We start from the raw sequence: 25,297 nt of genomic DNA, 5'->3' as shown, positions 1-25,297 counted from the left end.
CAGGAAGAAGTCCTTTCCCCTCTTGAAGGCCATCAGAGAGGAGGAATTCTCCCTTACTCGGGAGGGTCAACCTTTTTGTTCTATTCATGCCTTCAACTGATTGGATGAGGCCCACCCACAGCCGGGAAGGCAGTCTGCTTCCTTCTGTTCCCCTGTGTAAATGATAATCTCCAAACCACTCTCACAGCTGCACCCAGAAAAATGTTTGACCAAATATCTGGTGCCCTGTGGTCCATTCAAGCTAACACCATCATTCAAGCTAAATCAACCATCATGGGCGCCTGGGTGGCTCAGTCGGCTAAGCGTCTGCCTTGAGCTCAGGTCAGGATCCCAGAGTCCTGGAATTGAGTCCTGCATTGGGCTCCCTGCTCAGCAGGGAGTCTGCTTCTCTCTCTCCCCCTCCCACCCCCACTCTTGCTCGCTCACTCTCTCTCTCTCTCAAATAAATAAAATATTGGGACGTCTGGTGGCTCAGTGTGTTAAAAGCCTCTGCCTTCAGCTCAGGTCATGACCTCAGGGTCCTGGGATGGAGTCCCGCATTGGGCTCTCTGCTCAGCAGGGAGCCTGCTTCCCCCCTGTCCCACCCAGTATGATATCTGTCTGTCAAATAAATAAATCTTAAAAAAAAAAAAAAAAATCAGCCGTCACAGCCGTGTCGGAGCTGGTGTTGGCGGGTGACTGAGCTTCTCTGTCCGTCCGTTTTCTCAGCTGCGGTCGCAGAGAGGATAATGTCCCCTTGTAAGGCTGTGCGAGGAGCTGACCACAGGTCCGTCGGGTCTCAGAAGAGCGTCTGGCACCGTCGGCCCATGTGGATGGATATAATTTCGTTGCTGTATACTCAAAACTGGGCGTGGATTTTCGTATTTAATCTGTGAAACAGGCCTGTGAGGTCCTATGTCCTTGTCATCCTCATACAGGGACACTCAGAGGGTAAAAGGGCTGCCTGCGGTGACCCAGAAGGGGAGGCTAGAATTTGAACCCCGATCTTCCTGCTCTGAGAGCCCACGTCTCGGCCGCCCCCCACACTCTCCTGCCCCAGGAGCGCTGCACCCCTACCCTTGGGAGCTGACAGTGTGGCGGGGGCCGCGTGGGAATGGGAAGCTGCTGCTCATTCGAGAGGACTGAGGACAGCCAGCCTCCTGACCCCTCCCGGGCCATATGTCACCGACTGGGTTCTCCAGGAAGCAGACGCTGAGACCGAGTCAAGATGATAGAAAGCCTGATGAGACGCTGACAGCCGAACCAGGATGAGGGGCTGAAGCAGGATGGCGCAGGGGAGCCATGGGGTCAGGAGGCTGGCCCTGCCTGGGCTCCACCAGCCCAGCCGCGAGCTCCAGGGCAAGGCTCGCACTGAGGGCGGCAGCACCGGGCGGGACAGCCGGGCCCGCAACCGTATGCCCTTGTTCAGAAGCTTGGGCTCCAACGTCCACCAGCTGCTGAAAGGCTGACCGAAACGAGGTCTGCCCATACGGAACACCGCTTGGCCATAGGAGGGAATGAGACCCATGTGTCAGCCACGCCACGGGGCACCGACAAAGTCCACCAGCTCGGATGTTCTTTTGGGACCGCTGCCGACCAGGGAGTCTGGACGGGTGTCCACGCTGGCGGGCTTCGGTGCCAGTCAGTGTGGAACAATGTCCCTTCCCTGTCGGAGGGGCCCTGAGCCAGCAGGTGACTGGTGCGGCCACACGCAGACGCTCTGGGTACAAGCTAGAAGGTGTGGGTGGTCCGGCAGTGCCTGAGGAAGACGGCGGGTTTCCAGGAACTTTCAGGAACATCGTGTCGTGAGTGCACGGAGGAAACCAGCTGGGTCGTGAGCCAGGCCCTCTCAAACACAGACCTGGAGCAGAAGGGCGGCCAGGGGAGAAGGGAGTGATCCGTGTGGACCCGGAGTGCACTCGTGGACACGTGTGGCCACGCGACACTGCGAACCTGGAGCGGATGGCCGGGGGCTGGGGCAGCGTGGGCGCGGGTGGCGCGGGTGAGTGCTCAGAGCGGGGGACGCGTTTGGACATGAGTTGGACTCAGGGCCTGCCTGCAGCCGGAAAGACCCCGTAGAGAGGTCAACCCTGTGTGTTCAGGCTGAGAGCGGCTGACACGGAGGGGGTCGTGGCTGGCGCACCCGGGCCCAGCTCCCGCCAGGGTTTTGCGCGCCTCCTGTCGTCTTTGCCCTCGGCGCATGCACCTTTCTCTTTGGGAAAAGTTTGCAGAAGTTTCTGCTTCCAGTGATTTGCATTTCATGACTGTCGCGGGAGCATCTGGGTGGCGGTGTGCGAAGGAATTACTCTTTTTTCCCGGTAGTGAAGGAGGCAGAAATTTTAAGACGACTTTAAAATGGAGAGCGGTTATGCGGGGATCTGATCCCTGGGTCATTCCGCTCAAACCAGCCCGGCGCGCTTTGTGCCTCGCCTGGGAAGCTGCCAGGCGAGCCGCTAATTTCCCAGTTAATGACAGCCATGGAGAGTGTTCTCTTGCCCCGGAGAGATTTTAGACCCAGCCGGGTAGATTTGCCATTATCAATTATGCACAGTTTTAAACAAAAAATGGCCAGCGGCAGCCTCTTTTTTGAAGGAGTGGGGAGTAGGCAGCGAGGGCAGCCCGCAGCTGCCGCCTGAGGGCAGGAGGCACGATGCACGGGGTTTTCAGATGCGGCGGCAATGTCTGGCCTTTCGTGTTCAAATTGGACACGTGTCGGAGTAAAAAATACCCAGAGTGAAAATTGTACTGCTCTGGCCATGGACCGTTGGAGACACCAGGGAGGGTGTGTGTCCACAGCTGTGCGGGCAGCTGCAGCCTGGCTCCGTGACTCAGGACGGGGTCGGGGGGCGGTCCCCATGCCGGGGTGCTTCTCCGTCAGGCATCCCCTGCATTGCAATCAACCACCGCCCGTTCACTATGTGCTTGTTTGGCCCTTAGCACATGTCCTGGACAAAGGTTGCCGACAAGGCAACCCCAGTGCCTGCCCTCAGAGAGCTCAGGCCTCGCATGTTCCGAGGTGTGACTCCTCCTACATGTGGCCCAGCTTTCATTTTTTTAGATTTTGATAGTCTCTGCATAATTCACTTGCTCCTTCTCCCCAGCCCCCAATGTGGCTGTTTCGAGACACAGATGCCACCTCTCTCTGCCCTTAGACTATGAGGAGGTCTTGTTTTGACATGTCTGTAAAAAGTGGTCACTCCACTTTGTGCCCTACAAGCACCCCATGGGCTGCCGGCATACGAGGACGGTTTTGCAACGGCTTCAATGTTGCAACCTCTCTGGGCGCCCCTTGCGCACGTTCTAGTTAAAGACGAGCAGACCGTCACAAGTGTTAAGGCGTGGTGTCACTTTGCATTCCCCGCTTCAGGGGTGGCCTCTGCCAAATTCCCCTGGAGGGAAGTCCACTCGATTATACTGAAGCCACGGAAGTCACTGCAGCATAGAAGCAGTCACAGAAGCGCGAGCTCTGCCAGTGTCCCAGCCTTGGAAAGAGGCTGAGGCCAGGCTTCGCAGAAAGCTAGGATGGCACCGCGGCCTCCCCGTGGGCTCAGCAGACCGAACAGAAATAGCAGACAGGGGAGGCAGTTGGAGCTTTTATCAGGAAACTGTTTCCCTAGATCAGACTTTCCCAATTTCAGGATCAAATTTGGAAATACAGGGCAGTTAGGGATCTGTGTGTGCCTCCTTCCATATGTCCTTGATCGTGCACGTAATTCACGCTTTTACGTATTCTGGGTACAAATCCTTTATGCAGGTCTACATTTGTCAAATATGTTCTCCTGGTTTGTGGTAGATCTTTCATTTTCTTAATGTCTTTTGAAGAGCAGAAATTTTTAATGTGCTCTAACTTCAATTTTTTTCATTTACATGTCATGATTTTGCTGTCCTATCTAGGAAATCTTTAACACAAGGTCACAAAGATCTTCTCCAAGAAGTACCGTAGTGTTGGGTTTTATATTTAGGTTTATGACCTGTGTTGACTTAGATTTTGGGTATGGTATGAGGTTTGGGTCAAGGTTGTTATTATCATTATTTGCATTTGGGCGTCTAATTGTTCCAGCCCCACTGGGTGAAAAACCACTTTTATCCATTGAATTGTATTGTGCTGGCACTTTTGCTGAAAAGTAATTGGCCATATTTGTTGAGAGTCTATTACTGGGCTTTGTTCTGTTCCTTTAATCTATGTGTCTAACCTCTCACTAACACTCATTATCCTGACTATACAGCTTTGAAATCCTTGAAGACCTTGAAATCAATTAGCTCTCCTTCTACCTCGCTGAAGCCAGGTCTCTTCCAGAAACATTCTGCATGTAGCTTTGAGAGTGAACTTGTGTAGAATCTTCAAAAAACCTTGTTGGAATTTTGGTAGGAATTAACTGAATCTGTAATTTGGGGAGGATTAACATATTAACAATATTGAATCTCTGAGTCCATGAACATGGTATAACTCCCTATTTAGTTAAGTCGGATTTCTTTCATCAGGGTTTTGTCGTTTTCAGCGCACAGATCTTATTTTGTTAGCTTTACGTGTATTTCATTTTTATCCTATTCCAAATGGTACTTTTTAATTTTTTATTTTATTTTTTATTTTTAAAGATTTTATTTATTTATCAGAGAGAGAGAGGGGGAGAGAGCGAGCACAGGCAGACAGAATGGCAGGCAGAGGCAGAGGGAGAAGCAGGCTCCCTGCCGAGCAAGGAGCCCGATGTGGGACTCGATCCGAGGACGCTGGGATCATGACCTGAGCCGAAGGCAGCTGCTTAACCAACTGAGCCACCCAGGCGTCCCTTTATTTTATTTTTTAAAGATTTTATTTATTTGGCAGGGAGAGAGGCAAGCAGAGAGAGAGGGGAGAAGCAGGTTCCCTGCTGAGCGGAGAGCAGGATGCGGGTCTCGATCCCAGGACCCTGAGATCATGACCTGAGCTGAAGGCAGAGGCTTAATCCACTGAGCCACCCAGGTGTCCCAGTACTTTTTTTTTTTTTTAAAGGGGGTTTTTAAAAATTTATTTGAGGGAGAGAATGAGGGGGGAAGGGCAGAGAGAGAGGAAGAAGCAGGTTCCCCGCTGAGCAGGGAGCCCAATGTGGGGCTCAATCTCAGGACTCTAAGACCATGACATAAGCTGAAGGCAGATGCTTAATTGACTGAACTACCCAGGTGCCCCTGTAAATGTACTTTAAAATCTCAGTTTCCAGTTGTTTGTTGCTGGTACCTTGAGAGTCAACTTATTTTTTGCACATTGGTTTTGTACCCTGTGAGTTCACTAAACTTACTCATTGGTTAGCGTAACCTTTGTGAAGATTCTTTGGTACTTGTATTAGGATGATTATGTCATCTACAAATAGAGAATTTTATTTCTTCCCTTTCAACTTGAATGCACTTTATTCCCTTTTCTTGTCATATTGCATTAAACAGGTTTTCTGGTATGATGTTGAATAGCACTGGTGAGAATGGACAACCCTGCCCTGTTCCCAGTCTTAGAGGAAAGCATTGAGTCTTTCACCATTAAATACGATGTTAGCTGTAGGGTTTTTTTTTTTTTTTGTAAATATCCTTTATTGGGGTGGGGAAGTTACCGTCTATTTCTAATTTGCTTGGAGTATTTATCAGGAATTGCTGTGAAAATCTTGTTAAGTCCTTTTCCTACACCTGTTGAGATGAGTGTACAGTTTTTCTTCTCTCCTATAGTCGGGTCAAGTACACTGATTTTTGGATGTTTTGACTTTCATTCCCAGGCAAACCCACACTTACTTGCATACTTCATATGTTGCTAGATTCAGTTTGTGAACATTTTATTGAGTGTTCTCACTTCCGTATTCTTGAGTGATACTGGTTTATGGTTTCCTGCAGTCTTTGTCTGGTTTGGGGTATCAGGAAAAGGCTGTCCCAAAAAGCAGATTCTCTTCCCTCCTCCTCTGGTTTCTGAGTGTTTGTGCAGCAGTGGCGCCATTGTTACTTTGGAATTAGTACTATCCTATGGTTCATATTCTTTGGCCTGTCCATTTATTTGTCCCCAGGTGCATATTAAGAACCTCATTAGAGGGCGCCCGGGTGGCTCAGTGGGTTAAAGCCTCTGCCTTTGGCTCAGGTCATGATCTCAGGGTCCTGGGATCGAGCCCCACATCGGGCTCTCTGCTCAGCGGGGAGCCTGCTTCCCCCTCTCTCTCTGCCTACGTGTGATCTGTCTGTCAAATAAATAAATAAAATCTTAAAAAAAAAAAAAAAAGAACCTCATTAGGGGCAGCTGGGTGGCTCAGTGGGTTGAGCCTCTGCCTTCATCTCAGGTCATGATCTCGGGGTCCTGGGATTGAGCCCCACATTGAGCCCTGCATTGGGCTCTCCGCTCAGCAGGGAGCCTGCTTCCCTCTCTATCTCTGCCTGCCTCTCTGCTTACCTGTGATCTCTCTCTCTCTTTCTCTCTCTCTGTGTGTGTCAAATAAATAAATAAAATCTTAAAAAAAAAAAAGAACCTCATTAAATGGTAAGCTTATTCAAGGCCAAAGAACCACCCCTCCCCCTGCCTTCACCATTACATCTATAAAGTGCATCATAGCACTTATGTTTTACTGAGATAAAATATACTTAATGTAAAATTTACTCTTTTAGCCATTTTTAAGTATCGCAATGGATAGCAGGAAGGACAGTCACGGTGCGGAGTGACCTCACCACCCTCCACGCCCGGAGCTGCTCTCCGCTGCCTCAGCTGGAATTCTGTCCCCGTCAGACACTAACCCCCCGCCCCGCTCCCCATCCCCTGGCGCCCACCGCTGTGTGTTCTCTCTCTGTGCGTTGGGTTCCTGGATGCCTCATAGAAAGGCAACCAAACAGCAGACATCCTCCTGCGTCTGACCAACTTCGCCAAGGGTCGTGTCTTCAGTTCATCCACACGGTAGCAGGTGCCAGGATTTCATTCCCTTTTCAGGCCAAATAGTACTTTCTTGTGTGTCTACCCTGCATTTTGTTAACGTAGTCACCCGCCCACGGACGTCTGGGTAATCCCCGGCTGTCAGCTCCTGGGCATAAAGCCGCTGCGGACGTGGGCGGGCAGAGGTCTGTTGCAGTGCCCGCTTTCCCTCGTTCTGGATATGTGCTCCGCAGTGAACTGGCGGACTCACAGGACCCTGTGTCTGCCAGGACAACGTCCACAGTGGACACACCATTTCACCTTCCCACTCGCAAGGTACAAGCGTCCCACATCCTCGAGACACTCGTTACCTGCTGGGTTTTGTGCTGGCCGCCCCGGCGAGGGCGAAGTGGAGCCTCGTTATGGTCAAACCGTGATGCTTTGTGTAGAGTGTTGCCCCCAGTGGAGCCTTATTGCTTGGAATCAAGAGGTTAACAAGGGTCTGTCTGTCGCTGTGTAGCCTCTCAATTTACCGAATCTGTGCATGGGTTCCCAGAAAGTTCCATCCCTCAAGTTTCAGAGAATTTAGCTCTGGATAAATTTCAGATGATAAGTGTCAAGGCCTTTGAGAAACACGCTTTCTCTGCTCCCCACACAGAGCCTCAGACAAAGTGGCTGGAGGGGGCACCATGAGGGTGAGTCAAGAGATCCCAGCTGCCCTGGGTGACGGAAGATGAGCCCTGTCCTCTCTGGGACTCAGTTTCCCCCTTTTATACACTGAGCAGATCGGATCAGAGCACTGGTTCTTAGCCTTGACCACATACTAGAGTTGCTTGGGGAGGTTTTAAAAATCTCCACTCCCGGGTCTCACCTTGGGCCGATTACAGCTGGATCTCTTGGGAGGTCGGGGACCAGACCTCCATGTTCTCGAAGCTCCTTTGATGCGTCCAGGGCGTGGCCAAGGGTGACACATGGGATTATTAGCACCGTGGTTCCCACTCCTGCTTGAGCACAGGCGGCACCTGTATTTACAAATACGGGTCAGGCAGGTCCCCCGGCCCCTCCCCTGGAGGCTTTGGTTTGGTAGCTCTGAGAGGCGTGACCACAATCCGTATTTCCGACCAGTCCTCCTGACAAATCTTGGAAACACGGAAAGGGGCAGCACTTCTTCAACCTGGTTGTGTCTTTGAGTCACTGCGGATCTTGTGAACAAGTCCACTCCCAAGTCAGCGGCCGGGCGGGCGGGCGGTGGTGCTGAGCTCCCAGTTGGGGTGGGCTGCGCATCGGGGACCTCACTGAGTAGCGAGGGAGTAGAAGCCTCCCAGGGGACCTTCCGCCTCCCTCCTGAGGCCCCTGGTGAGTCCCGGCACCCCCACACTCCCTGCAGGGGTGCTGCTGCCCGCCACCCTGCTGTAGGCATTCTTGACTGTCTTGGTGGTCTCCGTTCCCCCTCTCCTGGCTGTGGGACAGGAAACGAGCAGCAGAACGCAAAACCCCGGCCAGGCAAGGTGCACACAGGACCGTGCGCGTCCCTGCAGAGTGGCTCGGGCTCCCCACTCTGCCCCGCCACCCGGCTCCTGCATGGCGGCTGCAGGCCCTGGGCAAGCAGAAGCTTCCGGCACGGAAGTACGGCTCCTTCTCCAGCGAGGCTGTTCCCAGCGCCTGTTTCAAGTACCAGTTTGGTGTCCTTGTGCTTCTGATCTCGCCAGCCTTTCACAAGCCATTCCCTTGAATGACGACAAGCAGTCTTGATATGCTGGGTTAAAAATCTTTCAATTGGGGCTTGTTTGTTTACGAAACAGCATCAATTATCAGGGATTTCCAAACTGGCTTCCTTTCTACTGGCGTCGGCATCCAGAGCCGCGCCGCCAGCCGTGGTGACAGCCGTGTTTCGGTGTTGCTGCTGGGGACTCGCAAGTCTCGGGGGCGGGAGGGGGGCCCGGCGTGTTTGGAGCGCGGGGGATAAAAGCTTGTTGAAACACCTGTGCTCCTGTGTTCAGACGCTCCCCGATCTCGCATGTTTTATTTGGTGGCTGTTACTTTGCAGCACGTTGTGAATGGAAATCATTATCAAGAATGCTGGGAAGAAGTGGGTTTTCATGGCTCCTGGGCCCCCAGGCTGCAGGGGAAGCTGCCGCGCCCGCTCTGTGGAGGGGCAGCTGCAGCTTTCAGTGGGAACCAGAGGGGCTTCTTGGCAGCTGGACAGAAGCAAACCTAAGCAAACCTAAGCAAACAGTGTGGGCAAAATGAGGCTGAGAGAAGATGGGCGGGGGGAGAGAACGTGCCTTGAAGGAGAGAGTGTTTGGCTCAGAGACTCACATTTAAAAAAAAAAAATTACACATTTTCCAGAAGCAAGTGGCATCAAAGAGACTATTAGGTGTCCTTTGGGGGACAACTGCAGAAACTCAAGCCAGCTTAAGTAAAAGAAGAGGTTTATGTATTCATGTCCGAGAAATAGGGATGTGTCAGCTTCAGGTACAGCTTGATCCAGGGCCCCAAACAGTGTCCCTCCTCTCTCTTGGGGTGGGCTTCATTCTCAGGTAGGCTCTCTCAGGGTGCAGACCCCAGACAGCCCCAGGCTCCACACCATCAGCTTAGCAGCCCCAGCAAAAAGGAAACTCCTTTGTGGCAAGCCATGGTGCAGCCTCTCATTGGCCTGGCTTGGATCAGCTTGCATCCTGACCCAATTCCTGTGGGCAGGAGGAGCCACACCTGGGCCTTCTCCATGCCCAGCCCTGTAGCCCTGGGGTGAGTTAACTTCACACACAGCACAGGGATGAGAGAGGACCAGGGTGGCCCCCAGGGGCATCAGGCCCATTGCCAGGCATCTATAAGCCCAGGGAAACAGGGAGTGTCCATGAGCGGCATGGGGAGCGGCCCAGCTGCACTCCCTCCTCAGTTGGCCTTGGCGTGTCCTTCATCTCAGCAAACAGGAGGCTTTGACTCACATCAGTGACTCAGAACCATCTTTAAGGATTGGTACCCCTCAGAGTGCCTGGGTGGCTCAGTCGGTTAAGCGTCCGCCTTTGGCTCAGGTCATGATCCCAGGGTTCTGGGATCAAGCCCCACATCAGTCTCCCTGCTCAATGCGGAGTCTGCTTCTCCCCCACCCCACCCCATTTGTCTCTTTCGTGCTTATGCTCTTTCTCTCATATAAGTAAAATCATTAAAAGATTTTAATGGCAGCCCTTCAGGGCGCCAGGATGGCTCACTTGGTTTGGGGACAGTCTCTTGATTTCAGCTCAGGTCACGATCTCAGGGTTGTGAGATCCAGCCCTGCTCGGCAGGGAGTCTGCTGGAGATACTTTCCCTCCACCTCTGCTCCGTTCTCTCTCTCTCCCAAGAGAATAAATAAATCTTAGGGGCACCTGAGTGGCTCAGTGGGTTAAAGCTTCTGCCTTCAGCTCAGGTCATGATCTCAGGGTCCTGGGATCGAGCCCCACATCGGGCTCTCTGCTCAGCAGGGAGCCTGCTTCCTCCTCTCTCTCTGCCTGCCTCTCTGCCTGCTTGTGATCTCTGTCTGTCAAACAAACAAACAAACAAACAAATAAATAAAAGATTCTTAAAAATAAATAAATCTCAAAAAAAAAGAAGAAAACTTGTCAGCCCTTCTTAATATCCAAGATATCTAAAGAACCCCCACAACGCCACACCAAATAAATGAATAATGCAATTAAAACTGAGCATAAGACCTGAACAGACATTTTCCTGAAGAAGACATCCGGATGGTGGACAGACACGTGATTGAGCTCCACATCACTCATCATCAGAGAAACACAAATCAAAACCACAAGGAGATCCCACCTCACGCTTGTCATTATGGCTAAAATAAAAAACACAAGAACAACAGGTGTTGGTAGGGGAAAAAGGGGAGCCCTTGCGCACTGTTGTTGGGAACGGAAGCTCGTGCAGCCACTCTGGAGAACAGAATGAAGATTCCTTAAAAAATTAAAAATAGGACTAGCAGAGGGCCTGGTCATTCTGCTTCTGGGTATTTACCTGAAGACAGCCCAAGTGTCCATCAGTGATGCCTGGATAGAGAACGTGGTCTGTAGATCTACTGTGGAATATTACGCAGCCGGAGAAAAGGATGGAACCTTCCATTCATGACAACCGATGGACCTAGAAGGAACGATGCTAAGTGAAATAAATCAGAGAAAGACAGGTCCCATATGATCTCACTCATGTGTGGAATCTAAAGAAAAGAAGACAGAACAAATGACCGAACAAACAAAACCCAGAAACAGACTCCTAACTGCAGAGAACAAACCGGTGGTTGCCAGAGGGGAGGGGAGAGAAGGGGGGATGGGCGAAATGGGCAAAGGAGATGGCGAGGCGCGAACCTCCAGTTATACAGTAACCGGAAGTCTGCGGATGAGAGACGCGACGTCGGGAGAACCGTCAATAGTATCATAATAGAGCTTCTGGGGGTGACTCGCTCGCTGTAGGAATGGTTCATAGCATAATTCTAATTGTTGGGGCCTGAAACTCACATAACATTGTGTGTCAACTATGCTCCAGTTAAAAATCTTAAAAAGTCATTTATTTTCTTAAAAAATGGCGCCCCTTTGAGAATCTGAGACTCACGGACACATCCCCTCCCGGAAAATACACCTGGTCAACCGTTTGCCTCTGATTCTAGGGGACACGGGATCCGCAAGGGCACCGGCACAGAGTCCTGGGCTGGGGGTCTCCCCCAGGCAGCGGATCCCAGGCTCGGGGAATACTGGGCTCCCTCTGGTGCCTGCCGAATCGGCATTTCTGGGCCAGGGTGGAGGCCTTCTACATTCTGTAACTTGGAGGAGGCAGCGTGGCCATCCCAAAGAGACTCCACCCCAAGAGGGAGGGCAGGAAGTCTCATCTGTGTGCATTTTTCTCACACTTAGAGCTGCTTCTTGTTTGCGTTTACTTACTTGAAAGTGAAGCGAACAAGGCTTTGGGCACACAGGGAGCGCTTGTTGTCACTATGTCGTCCCCCGTGGCAGGTGCACACATTGGTCATTGAACCCAGATGTCCGTGACAATGAGCCCATTGAATCTGGTATTCCAGTTCCGCATGGCAGGCTGGTAAACTTGGGAGCTTACTGCAGTGCTTGGCACACAGCAGGCATCCAATAAATGCACGCATGGATTAATTAAAGGATGAATGAGTGAGCAGTGAGTGAGCAATGGAATATTCCAGAAGTTCTTTTTTTTTTTTTTTTTTAATTTGACAGAGATCACAAGCAGGCAGAGAGGCAGGCAGAGAGAGAGGGGGGAAGCAGGCTCCCCGCTGAGCAGAGAGCCCGATGCGGGACTCGATCCCAGGACCCTGGGATCATGACCTGAGCCGAAGGCAGAGGCTTTAACCCGCTGAGCCACCCAGGCGCCCCCAGAAGTTAATTCTTTAAAAACAAACGGGATGGTTCTACGCTAGAAGACACGGCCTGGATTAGAGCTGCGGGCGCTCGCCGTGAACATCACCCCCACCCACCGTCCCACCACAGCCCGGCCTTGGCCCGATCCCTCCTGCCAACCCCGCACCACTGACATTGGGGCCGGATGAGTCTTTGTGGCGGCGGCTGTCGTCCGTCCCAGGATGCTGAGCGCCGTCCCTGGCCTCCACCCACTGGATGCTGGCCGCTCCCCTGCCCCTTGCGATCATCACGGATGTCCCATATAGTGCCAGACGTCTTCTTGGGGCAAAATCACCTTGACTGAGAAACCCTGTCTGCAGGTTTTGTATTTGGCCACTTGCAGTGAGGATTTAGGAGAGACTAGGTTAGCAGAAGACGGCCCCGTGTCTCTTCTGCTGGGCTCTGATCCGGGCAGCTTGCTGTCGAAGGCCCTGCTCCCCCGGGTCCGGGGTTCCCGTGCGAAAGAGAAAGTCGGGGCGCTGAGAACAACCCCAGCTCTCTGGGAGGGCCCGGCTGCCAGGGCTCCTGAACTCTCGGGAAGGCTGTCCTGTGTCAAGAGGGACATTCTAGTGAGCAAACCCTGCGCTGAGCTTAGCACACGCTCCCCGTCCTCGGATCTCCAACACCAGGGAACCGGCATTAGCCATTCTGCAGCTGAGGAAACTGAGTCTCGGAGAGGCCATGTGGCACGTCCCTGCTGGAGGTGCCTTCTAGCCCAGGCCTCCGTGGCGGGGAGGCCTCCGCCTGCCGCCCTCCCTGGCGACCTTGGAGAGCTTGGTCGCCGGAGCCCCTGGAAGGGTTCCTGAGGCTCCAGCCGCGCGCAGGGAAGACTCCGGCCCCCGCGCCAGGGGCCCAGAGTCCAGCCCGGGGCCCCTCCGGCTGACCGTGGTGCTGTTCTCTCCCCGTAGGGTGTTTTTCCTGAATGTGCCATTGGATTCTGTCATTGAGCGGCTGACCCTGAGGAGAATTGATCCTGTCACGGGAGAGAGGTTGGTGCCCGGCTCCCTTCCGGCGGCTCCGGGGCTCAGGCCTGCTGGGGAGCCTCCCCTGTCCGTCTAGCTGTCCGATGATGCCACAGCTGGCTGGGTCTGGGGACGGCACAGAAGGCTCGAGAAAGGGGGTTCCTCCCGTCTGTTCCTCTGGGCAGTGCCTGTGGACCCTCTGCCTGGAAGAGTAGCCGGGAATTTCGTCCCACTCTGTCCCGAGGAGCAGTTCGGACCCCCGTATGTGACGTGGCTGGCCTGGGCAGGCGGGTGTCCCGGGGACGCGCACAGGGCTCTGCTCTCGCGGGGAGGCCCGCCGCCGAGGTGGCTGCCGCGGGAACCCGTTCACCTGGGGGCTGACCCCGAGTCCCAGGCCGACCGTACAATCACCGTGTTGGAGCAGAACCGTGGTCGCAAGTGCCCACAGTCACGAAGGGGTAGAAGCTCCCATGGTCCCCGGCACCCAGGGCCACGTTTCCGGGTAGAGACTCAGGCGGGGAGCGGGGCAGGGGCGGGAGAGAAAAGCCGGGATTTTTCTAAACTGCAGGCTGGCTTCTCATCCCTGCTGATGGGGACCGTCTCGCTGACCCACGTCAAGTCCAGTGGCCTCCGTGCTGCCCTGCCCCGGGCCCCTCCCTGCAGGGACCGTCTGTGGCGCTCGCTGTCCTCTGTGCTCACACCGGCTGTTGCGACGGAGCCTCGCGTGGCCACAGCCGACTCATGCGGGCAGGGAGCAGACGCTTGCTAAGCAGAGTTCCGAGGGGGAAGGGGGGGGAGGGATGAAAGACAGGGAGTGGCGGCTTAGCATAGTCTACTCGGCCCACCTGTCGCGGACCCGCACCCTCCCCCGGGAGGGCCCACGCTCTGCTGCGGTGCCAGGGCTGGTGACCGCCCGTGTTTGCTGCTGGTGGGACACTGGCCAACCGGGTCAGCGCTGGCACAGAGGGCTCCTCCTTCCCTCGCGCTGCGGGCCAGCCCGTAGGTCACCGGCTCCCCCCCCCCCCCCCCCCCCGTGTCGCAGGTACCATCTCATGTACAAGCCCCCTCCGACCGTGGAAATCCAGGCGCGCCTCCTGCAGAACCCGAAGGACACGGAAGAGCAAGTCAGGCTGAAGATGGAGCTGTTCTACCGGAGCTGCTCGGAGCTGGAGGAGCTCTACACGCACGCCATCGCGCTCAACGCCGACCAGGACCCGTACACGGTGTTCGAACACATAGAGAGCGGGATCGTCAATCCTCTGCCCAAGAAAGTCCCCTGATGGGCTCCGAGCAAGGGGTGTCCCGCAGGGAAATGAGTTAATGCCCTCCCCGGCCTCCTGGGAAGTCAGCCGAGCCAATAAAGAGTGCTGGGTACAGTCGCGCGTGTCCCCACGGTGAGCTGGTGAGACGGCGGCCTTGTCTGGGCTCTGCGGCCCCGGGACGGACAAAGCCCAGGGAGGCAGTGGGGCGCAGGGATGCGGCACGGGCCCTCAGAGCCTCGCTTACGACCGAAGCAGGGGTCGTGCCGGTCCCTGCCCCTGGGGCACGAGGAGAGCTCCCGGCCCAGTGCAGGGCACATGGCAAGTGCTCAGGAAATGTAGTTGTCAGACACGCCCCTCTCCAGAGCCGCGCCGTCTCACGCTGCTGGGCACGCAGTCCCCGCACGGCCCGCCGCAGCGCCCCGAGCCGCAGCCGGTCACTGAGCACCAGGAAGGCGGCCAGTGCGGCCGAGGGGATGGTTTTTAAACTGTACTTAATTTTAACTGATTTAAATAGGCATAGCCATGGTGGCTTCCTGGCTGCCTCATGGGACAGTGGGGTCTGGACACACTTAACTGTTGCTGAAGATGTGCCGGAACCTGGGCGCCCCGGGGGCTCAGTTGGTAAAATGTCCGACTCTTGATTTGGGCTCAGGTCATGATCTCAGGGTCGTGAGGTCGAGTCCTTTGTTGGGCTCTGTGCTGGGCCTGGAGCCTGCCTAAGATTTTCTCTCTCTCTCTCTCAAAATAAATAAATAAAACGGAAAGTGCCAGAACCCCTCAGGAGGGGCTCTCAGGCTCCGGGGAACCGGCCCCTCTGTACTGCTTGCAGTACACGGCCGTGGACACCGGGGGGCAGGACAGCGACACCCCGGGCTGATGGAGCCCAAGCCGTTGACCATCTTCTGTGAGCTCCCCCTCCTCCCACCTCCCGGGGGACCTCCCGTCTGTAGAGGAGGACACTGAAGCCACAGAGGGTGAGTGACTTGCTGATCTCCTGGATCCGCCTGCACCGGGACCGGTGCTCTGGGACCCTCTGCCGATGGGCCCTCGGGAGGCCAGGCCGGGCTGCGGCCCAGACTGCAGCTCCAGCCTCTTGCTCTGAGGATGCCCCGGTCCTCTGGGCCTCAGGCCTCAGGCCCCTTCCACCCTGGCATGGCCCAAACCCCTCCAGCCCTGATGTGACCGTGACCCTGACCCTGGCCGGGCCTCACAGGCCTGGGCCCTCTCTCCAGGGGTGACTTCTGCTGGGCGACCCAGCCCTCAACCCTCTCTCCTTGCCCCGTTCAGGCACTCGGTCCCACCTCCCGAAACTCCACCAGGGGCCTTCCCCTCCCAGACCCCACTTCTTCCCAACCCCCATAGGGAAGGGGGTCTCTACCCTGAAAGTCCCCCGAGAGTGGGCTCCCGCCCGTCGCCCCAGTTACAGACCACATGGCCAGGTTGCAAGCGCCCATGCGTGCTGAGACTCTGCCCGCTCACGCCCAGCACCCCCAGATCACAGGATACAGTAACCCAGGAAGGTGGCCAGCCCTGGCCTGGCTAGGCCGGCTTCCCCAACCCCCCACTTTCCTCCTCTGCGTGTTGTTGCGGATCCCAGAGAATGTGGTCTCACTGCACTGGAACTCTCCGGTGAAACACTGGATGTAAATCCTTCGCCAAAGACACAAAACATTCATTTATTCACATACTAACCCTCATTGTGTGGACGCCCGGCTCTCGGGGCCTGGCCACACGGGCTCCTCTTCTGCCCCCCGCCGCCAGACCATTAGCGTTTTTTGTTCTGTGAGGCAGGTGATGTCTGCCCAGAGCTTGGGCCATGGGACCAAGCAGCCTGGGTGCCCTGTGGCTGTGTGATCTCAGGCAAGTTACTTAACCTCTCTGGATCCTTGCAAAATGAGCAAAACAGTCATTGCCTTGTGGACTTGTGGACGATGCTGAGCAAGTATGGGGGATTAGTGCATGCAGATTAAAGCCGAAATAGGGCCGGCCCAGCGTCCCCACGGAGGAAGGCCTTGGCTCCAGCTCACCTAACCCACCACTCCCCCACAGGTCAGTGCTGCTTTTACCGTAAACCAGGATGCCGGGGCCCAGAGAAGTTAAATGATTTGTCCGAGGCTGCAGGTGGCAAGTGACATGGAGGGGTCAGCGCCCACATGTGCCCTCCGGGTCCCCGAATTCCACCTGAGCCCAGGGTAGGGGAGGGCACTTGCTTTCCCCACCGTCACCGCCAGGATGGCCCCGAGGAGGGGCTCCCCAGGGACTAGGGTTGCTGTGCTGGTCCCTGGCGGTCCCTGCCGCCTCTCGTGTCCCCCCGCACCCTGGATTCCTCAGGAGCCAGGGCGCTGGGCCGTGCGGCACTGCCACAGCCAGGGGAACAGCGTGGGCTTCCTTGAGATGCACTGGGGGGCAGTCCAGGGCGCACCCCTCGAGAGGGGTGTGCGGCGGGCTGGGGCACAGCGCAGGGTCGGCCCAACCTGCTCCGGCTCGTGTGCTCCGGCTCGTGTAGATCGGTCTCCGGCACGGCCCCAGTGAATGGCCGTCATCTCCTCCCCGCCCCCGCCGGCCCTCGTGTCACTCTGCAGAGCCACGCTGCCTCACTCCTTGCTGGGGGGCTGCCGCCGGCCAGGCCCCCCCAACTGCAGCCCTCGGCTCCGGCTCCCGGCCTAATCGCGCGGCTGGGCTGGACTGTGCGAGCATCCAGTTCCCGCCCCGGTGATGCTGGCTTGGGGCTTCCCGGCCCGAGAGGCCCAGGCCCCTGGGGCTGGAGGACAAACGGCTCGCGGATTTCTAGATCAGGTGCGCGTAGCCACCCGGAGTCTGGATCGGGTGCGTGTGGCCACCCGGAGTCTGGATCGGGTGCGTGTGGCCACCCGGAGTCTGGATCGGGTGCGTGTGGCCACCCGGAGTCTGGATCGGGTGCGTGTGGCCACCCGGAGTCTGGATCGGGTGCGTGTGGCCACCCGGAGTCTGGATCGGGTGCGTGTGGCCACCCGGAGTCTGGATCGGGTGCGTGTGGCCACCCGGAGTCTGGATCGGGTAACTTGCGCAGGCACGGATCGCTTTCGACCTTATCTCCATTAAAGCAGCTGCTGGGGTCATTTCCCATCTTTTATCTAACGTCCCGCAGACTCTCACTTGCTCTCGGCTCGCAGTGTGGCTGACGACTGCCCTCCTGCCTGTCCTCTCCCTTCCCTCCTCCCCCGGCAGCGGAGATCCAGGGCAGCGGAGATCCAGGGGTGCCGAGGCCCCTTTGGGGTGTCTGCCGGCCCCACCCACAGCCTTCACAGGTGATTCTACTGTGGGACCGGGGTGACACCTGCTGCTCACCCTGAGTGGGCCCACCGGCTTCTCTGTCCCGGGACTCTGGGACGAGAAGCAAGGGCGGCGGGTGACTCTCTTCTTGCTGCTTGCAGGAGGGAGGGAGGCCTGTTTGAGCTCCGCCTGGCCCGGGCGCAGCCCAGCAGGACGGCAGAGCGGGAAGCAGGCAGGTGCCCGCTTCATGCACTCAGCACATCCCCGCGCCCCCTGTGTGCCCGGCACTGGGGAGACAGCAGACAAGGGGAGAGATGGACTGTGCCATCGCGAAGCTTCTGCTTTACAAAGACAGAGAAAGACAGATGAGGGACAAAGACAGACCACCTTATTTCTGATGGTTCCTGAGTCCTATGTCGGCCCTCGGGGCCCCTGGCCTCCCAGCACGCTCCCCTTCTTTGGCCTTGAGTGTCAGACCAGGTTCTCAGGCACAGCGGTGCGGTTAGGACTAGCGTGGGCAGGTGCCCAGGAGTTGGGCGAGTGGGCAGGAGAGACTTCAAAGGAAGCCAGGGCTCAGGGCTCAGTCCCCGAGGGGTGGCTCAGGGCACCTGGAACCCCCGTGCCACACGACCCGGACCCGCAGGTCCCTCTCCCAGGGTCCCCAGGAGAACGGCCCACAAAGGCTCTGCAGGGAGGTTCTGGGTCTTAGCCTCAGACTGGAAACCACAGAAGTCTCCCACGGTTGGTTTTGTTTTAGTTTAAATTCCAGTTAGTTAACATAGAGTGTTATACTGGTTTCGGGTGCAGGACACAGCCATTCAGCACTTCCGCACCTCACCCCACGCTCGGCACCGCTCATCACCACGGGTGCGCCCCGGATCCCCAGCACCTGCCGCCTGTCCCCCTCCCGCCGCCCCTCTGGTCACCAGCGGGGCCTGTGTCTGGTTAACAGTCTGTCTCTGGGGTCGCCCCCCTCTCTCCCTTTACCGGTTCTGTTTCTTAAATTCCACCAGCGCGATCACGCGGGGTCAGTCCTCCTCTGACTTATTTCGCTTGGCACAGTGCCCTCTAGATCCGTCCACTGTTCACAGAAACCAGAGACTGTGAAGTCACCCGCGGGGGGCCTGGCTGAGGCGGGGGGCCGGGGGGCCTTCCGGGGGGAGCCCCGAGCTGTCGCGGTGCAGTGCTCACATGTCGTAGCCACACGCTTAACGGTCTGTGGCCTCTGTGGGATGTGTTCCATGTTCACGGTTAAAACAGAAGACGTGTGAAATCAGCCTAAGCAGAACACACGCGTGACTGGGGAGAACCGGGAGGAAGACGCCATCGGGTGTCCGCAGAAGGAAGCGTGAAGGGCGGGTTCAGCCCACGGAGGCGGCGCGGCCGTGCTGGCAGCCAGGAGGTGGCCACGCGACGGGGTGGTGTCGCCCGCTCTGACGCCGGCAGCGATGGGAGGCCTGCCTCGCCCATTGTTGAGAACGTGGAGCCGAGGAAGCTGGGCAGGGCTGCAGGGGTGGGGAAAGTGCCATCGGTCGGGGTCACCTGGAGGAGTGCGGGGGGCGGTGCCCGAGAGCTGATGGGCTCAGCAGGCGGCCCCCCTGAGTTCCTGCCTCTGTGGGCGCACCCAGGCCGGGGCCCTGCTTCTGGGGAGGTTTTGTGGCCACGTGCAGAGGGCGGAGCTCAGAGAAGCCCAGTCGGGAAGCAGCGTCGGGTCCCTGGAGTGTCACCCCTGCCCTGGCCTCCACCACAGCCACCGCCTAGACGGCGTTAGGGTGGCAGACGTCCTTATGACCCACCAGAGCTCCCGTGTCGCTTTAGGCAGTGGTTTCAGGGGCTTCTAGAAGCCTGGTCCAGCTGTGGGGGCCAGAGTGGACACTCGGTAGATCCATCCCGAAGGTGGACTCAGGACTCGGGAAAGGACCACCAAACTGCCACAGAAGACCACTGGCTCCCCAGCTTTGGCTAAAACCAGACACTACCTGCACTGCCCAGCTGTCTCACCTGGTCCAGGAGCCACGGCACGGAGCCTGTGTGACAAGGCTGTCACTGCCGAGTGTGGTACACAAAGTTCCCCAGCTTTAGACCCGCTGGCCCGGCCTCCCCCCGCCCGCACCGCACCTGCTCTGACGCCAGCAAGTCCAGTTCTTTGGCAGGGACTCTGATGGTCCCTCTTGGCCTAGGGGACAGTCCCCACCAAGCTGCTCACTGGCCCTACGGCCCCGCCATTGTGGAGCTGAAGGAGCATCCTCTGGGGTCTCCTGGGGAACGTGGTCGCTGGTGGGCTCTGGCCTCTCAGAACCGGTCCTAGCGCGCTAGTGACCTCTGTCCTCCCAGGGATGCCGTTCTGCGTCTGAGCCCCATAGGCTTCAGCTGCCCGTCATCCTGACACAGGTGTCCTCGCCCGGGGGCCCCAGAGCCCTTGCACATCACAGGCTCCCCATCTTGGCTTCTGTTCTCCTCCCTCTCGGCTGAACTCCCTGGTTTCTGCCAGCGCCGGTCCCGCGGCAGGGACTGTCCCTCCCGTCGTGGGCGAGGCTGAAAGTCACCCTGGTATTGACCTGGAGGGGCGGGGGGGGGGGCTGGTGCAGATGAAGCCACCCCGTAAGGCTGCAGGTGACCCAAGGGTGGCCTCCTGGTCATCGGAGATGCTCTCCTAGAGCCAGGGGCATGGGACTGGTCCGCAGGCCACTGGGATCCTGGGAATCCAGGGATGCGGCGTTTTCGAGTCCCTGTCCCATGTCTGAGTTCGCCTCAGGAGGCTGACTCGAGGCCAGGGGACCTTGCCCGCAGGCACACTTGCTGCCAGCTCCCGGCGGCCCGCCAGCACCACGCCACCTCCGACCTCCCTTGTCACTCCTGAAGCCCTTCAACAGGCTGCCTCGGTTCCGCAAGCACAGAGGAGGGGGAAGGTGAGGCGGGGAAGGGGGAACCTGGACATGGGGGTGAAGAGCTGGTTCCCGGTCGGAGCCCTGGTTCTCAGGGAGCCCTGAGCAGCCGCAAACACCACGGCCCGGAGACTGAGCCCCGAGCCCCCGGGGGTGCAGCGCCCCCCGACCTCTGGGCACGGCGGGAGAGCCGCCCCAGGCCCACAGGTGCGAGGGGTCCCAAGGCAGGAAGCTGCCCCGCCCGCCCCGCGCTGGGCCACTGGTTGCCAACAAAGGGACAAGGAGGTGAATGTGATCTTCGAATCGAATCTTCGAGGCAGAAGACAAGACATTACACGTAGGGAAAGTAACTTGACAGTGGAGGCCGGAGAACAGCGGAACCAGAGTTTTAATGTGCTGGGGGTAAGCGAGAAACAGAACTTCTTTTCCTCACCATATCCTGTGAAAATACCCTCCAAACGTAAGAATGGGGGAAAATGCATGTAAACCACTTTTTTTTTTTAAAGATATTTTTTATTTATTTGACAGAGAGAGAGGTCGCAAGCAGGCAGAGAGGCAGAGAGAGAGGGGGAAGCAGGCTCCCCGCTGAGCAGAGAGCCCGATGCGGGACTCGATCCCAGGACCCTGAGATCATGACCGGAGCCGAAGGCAGAGGCTTTAACCCACTGAGCCACCCAGGGGCCCCTGCAAACCACTTTTTAAAAAGAGAATTAAATACATTAATCAGGCAAACAAAAGCTGAGCAAATTCATCACCAGCAACGTGATGCTGGTGCTTGGAGGGGAGAAGATCAGAGATCATGGAGGTGGGGTCCCCACAATCAGATTGGGGCTGCGCACCCACGGGGGGGTGTCAGGGAGCACACAGCCTGTAGCCACCCACGAGCCCAGAGAGGAGCCCCGGAAGGAAGCTGGTGTTGTTGGGCCCTTCATCTTGCCTTTGCCAGGCTCCGGAACCGGCATCTGGAAGCCCCGTGAGCACCCACGGTACTTGGTCACGGACGCCAGACCGAAGACAAGTGAGTGTGTCAAACGGTGGCTTTGTGTGTCGGGTGGCTCGCGCGTGTAGAAATCTGGCACGAAGCTTGGGGTGTGAATGGGACATCGGCTACCTCTGCCTTTGTTTCAAGCTTCCTGGATGTTGCATGTTCATAAACTAAGTATTTTGTGGTTATCACTCAGGAGCGACACGCGTTCTCAGCCTGACAGTCCCTGCTCTGTGTGGGCCACTTGCTTGTCCACAATTATGGTGACTAGTGCTGGGTCGGGGCAGAAATCCACCACGTTGTTTTTCATTTTCCCAGCCTTGTTCTAGATTTTTTCTCTTTTCTTGCATTTCGGGTTGTTTAAAATCATGCTTTAATTTTCACCCTGGATTAGCTTAATCATAGACCCTTCTACTCTCCACGTGGTGACTCCAGAGAAAACTCTGGAGTCTCACACGGCTTCGCTCGTCCTGGTCCTAGGCCACACGAGGGTCGAGGGAACGGAGCGCCTGGTGGGCCCGCGTGTCCGGCGCGCGTGCGTGGCTGCCGCCTGCTTGGCCTCCAGCGCACCCCGTCCCCACCGCGCCCCGGCCCGGCCGCTCCTCGGACCTGCCTTCCGCCCACCGGAACCTCCGTTAGCGCTGGTCTGCGGTGATGCATCATTTCCCATGTTTGCCTGAAAACGTCACTTTCATTCTTAAAAGGCGAGCCTGCGGCATTCTGCCTTTTAGGTTGGCGGCTCCTTTCCTTCCCCGCGCCGGCGTCTGCCGCTTTTGCTCCGAGCCATCGCCTTCGGCAAGTCCTCCTTGGGGTCTTACTACGCCTCCTTGCAAGGGAACCTGTCTTTGTCTCGCTTATGAGTTTTCTCTCTGCCTTCGGCTTCGGGCAGTTTTACTACCACTCCGAACCCCGTTGCTCGGTTGCTCATCCTGTTCTGGGTCCCGCTCTCCTGGGGGCTCCCGCAGGACAGTTACGGGGACGTCCCCGTGGAAGCCCCGGGGCGCCACTTCATGTAGGACGTCTTCGGCAGACACGATTTAAGGGACACTGTCGAGAACCCGAGGCTTCATGTGCTACTGACCCTCTACCGATTCCTTCCCTCACGTTCCTTGTCCCTCGTTCTGGAAGAAACCCAAGGCCCCCCGCCCCGACCCATGGAGTCGCCCCTGGCCGCTGTCCTTACGCCCGCAGCTGCTCCTGCCCCTGCTGCTCAGGTCTGGGTCTTACTTGCCCTCGCTGTGGACGGGGTCGGCCTTGAGGTGGTTTCTAAACTTTGCTACGAACCATGTGAAGCTGATAAGAGATGCAAACAATTGTTATTTATTGATTTTGAGTAAAAAAGTGGCCAAGAGGATACTAGTGGCTCCACATACAAACACGACACACTCGAGGTCACCCCGTGATCACAGAACACGCTGCCAGGTGTGCGGCGCTGGAGGCCCAGAGCGACGGGATTGGGCTCTGAGCGCTAGAACCGTATAAGCCACGGAGGGGTCCAAAGTGGGGAAAAGCAACGCCCGCGGCCTTTCCTTAACCGGGCGACCGGCCGACAAGCTGCCTGCTGCGGCCACTGAGCGCCTGTCACTTTCTCTTGCGCGGAAACTCAGGTAAGACTGCCCCGCGGCGCCGTCCGGACACAGACACCCCCTCCAAAGTCTCCATTTGAGACTTTGATCATCTCCACTTCGAATGTTTTCCAGCAACCTCTGTCCTAGTATTAAAAACTCACGACACCGGTGCGGGACCTTCAGGAAAAGGCAGCTAGGTCGTGCTAAGGATACGGCACGGTCCGGTTCGACCAGGGACCCTCCGCTCAAACCCAGGAAGGAACCTGGCCCTCCTCGGGTCCTTAGTCTTTGCGGTTCTGAATGTGCTAGAAAAGGGAACCACGCATCATGTTAGAGGTGGCAGGAAGTGCGTCACTGTGTGAGTCGGGAGCACCCTCTTGGCCAGGCACTTCGCAGCGGGTGCGGCAGAGCGACCCAGACGAAGCTGACAGCTCCCGAGGAGCCGAGGAGCTTCCGGCCGAGTAATGGCCGCTGTGTACAGACACGCGACAGCGCAGGGAAGCGGCCGACTTCTCTGGATGCGGGCTATTCCAGCAGAAGGCGCTTTTATTCTTACAAGTTTTATTTAAACACCAAAAGTCTGGAACACACCACCTAATCCGATGGTAAGAATAAGAAACTCTCTCCTTTCTAAAACCTTAAGTTTTCAGACGCCCGTTCTTTTTATTTAAAAAAATGTCCTATGTAAACATACATGTAATTCAAAGCTGAGCACAAAGATTAGCACAGGTATCGGGTAAACATAAAATATCACTATACACAACACACACTTCGTTTTCTCTACAGTCTCGTTTCTGTAGAAACAGGTTTGATATTCAGGCTCCTTTCATGAAGTACAAATATGAGTCAAAGTCTTTAAAAAGACCCAATAATGCATTTTTGCTTTTAATTTTGCATTCGTACCAAAAACAACCCACCCGAGCCCCCAGCAGCCTGTTTGGCAAATGTGAAACGGAGAAAGCAGAAGCGCCTCCAAGCCATGGCCGCCTCCTACACCATCCAGTCCAGCCGCCCGACCTTTCCGTGACAGCGACAGGAGTTCAGGGTGAGGCGGGCACGTTTTCGCTGCGGAAATAACAGGATTTAGAGTTCTGCCACGTCTGTCTCCCCAACCCGCCGGCAGCGTCTCGCCCGGACGGCCTGTACCTTTACGCCGGCAGGAGACTGTCATCTTCTCTTTCAACTGCGGGCGAGCCTGGAAGGAAGGGCGCCCCTAAGTTGGAAATTCATATAATGCTCCGTGTGTATGTTAGGACCCCCCACCCCACCAGGTGTATTATAACAAAAAACACAAGGTAAGAAAAGCTGAACCACCTAACCAGATAAAGAGGTTGGGAATCCTACAACAAAAGGACTAACTACTTTACGGGACGTTTCTATAGCCACTGCCCCGTGAAACTGATCGGTTTCCTGCCCGTTTTCAGGAAGAGCCGTGCTCTAAAACAGAGGACATGGGCAGCTGGGAGGCTTCATCCTGTCTACAGACTCCGCCGACCGGTCTCATCAGCGCCTCGGAACCGAGCTCCCCATCTTCGGAAAAACCCGGCTCTGTCATCAGGATAGAGACGCTATAGGACCCTCAGGAGCAACTCCAGAGTCAGCAAACTGGTCTTCACGCAACGCAAGGAGAGTCGGGTTTCACGTGCTCCGTGATCATTTTAAATAGCAGATATCAGGTGAGCAGACGGGAAGCTCTTAACTCCAAGAAGCCTTTTTAGCTTCAAGAAAGAGCGGTTCCAAGTTGACTAGGAGACCCGAGACACAGCTGACTGTCCCTGCAGCTGCCGGCTGGCGCGCACACCAATAAGAGAAATGGAAACCACTGAGTCGGGCCTTCTAGGCGTTTTTAAAACGGACAGTCGTGAGGAGAAGGGTTGGACAATCCATGGTCTCACTGAACGCTCACCTCCACCCCAGGGGAAGAAGCATCTGAACGTAAAGGTATATTCGTGATCCTTCACGGGAGCCGTGCAGAGGCCCGCCACGTCCACGGTGGGCTAACCGAAGACACTCGTGATTGGTCTGGCCGTTGGCTGTTAGTGCTGCCAACGTCTAAAAAAAAAATACGCAGAATCTACCTTTCCCTTAAAAAACAGGCCGGCTGGGGCCCCCGCGTGGCTCAGTGGGTTAAGCCTCTGCCTTCGGCTCTGGTCATGATTTCAG

At 56.5% G+C, this 25,297-nt stretch overlaps 1 protein-coding gene across 2 annotated transcripts in view; it reads left to right on the top strand.

The window, feature by feature from the left end:
* Positions 1 to 14,561, top strand: part of AK8 (adenylate kinase 8) — a 115,200-nt gene extending 100,639 nt beyond the window's left edge. For both annotated transcript variants that reach the window (XM_004757060.3, XM_013058598.2), the window contains exons 12-13: positions 13,129 to 13,209; positions 14,225 to 14,561. In XM_004757060.3, coding sequence (XP_004757117.2) covers positions 13,129 to 13,209; positions 14,225 to 14,462 — 319 coding nt within the window. In that variant the 3' untranslated portion in view covers positions 14,463 to 14,561. The remainder of the gene's footprint in view (positions 1 to 13,128; positions 13,210 to 14,224) is intronic.
* The last annotated feature ends 10,736 nt before the right edge of the window (positions 14,562 to 25,297 follow it).

This window comes from Mustela putorius, unplaced genomic scaffold (assembly GCF_011764305.1).
Source record: "Mustela putorius furo isolate JIRA1106 unplaced genomic scaffold, ASM1176430v1.1 tig00000596_pilon_pilon_pilon, whole genome shotgun sequence".
NCBI classification, from domain to species: Eukaryota; Metazoa; Chordata; class Mammalia; order Carnivora; family Mustelidae; genus Mustela; species Mustela putorius.
This window is presented reverse-complemented; position numbering and strand designations above follow the sequence as displayed.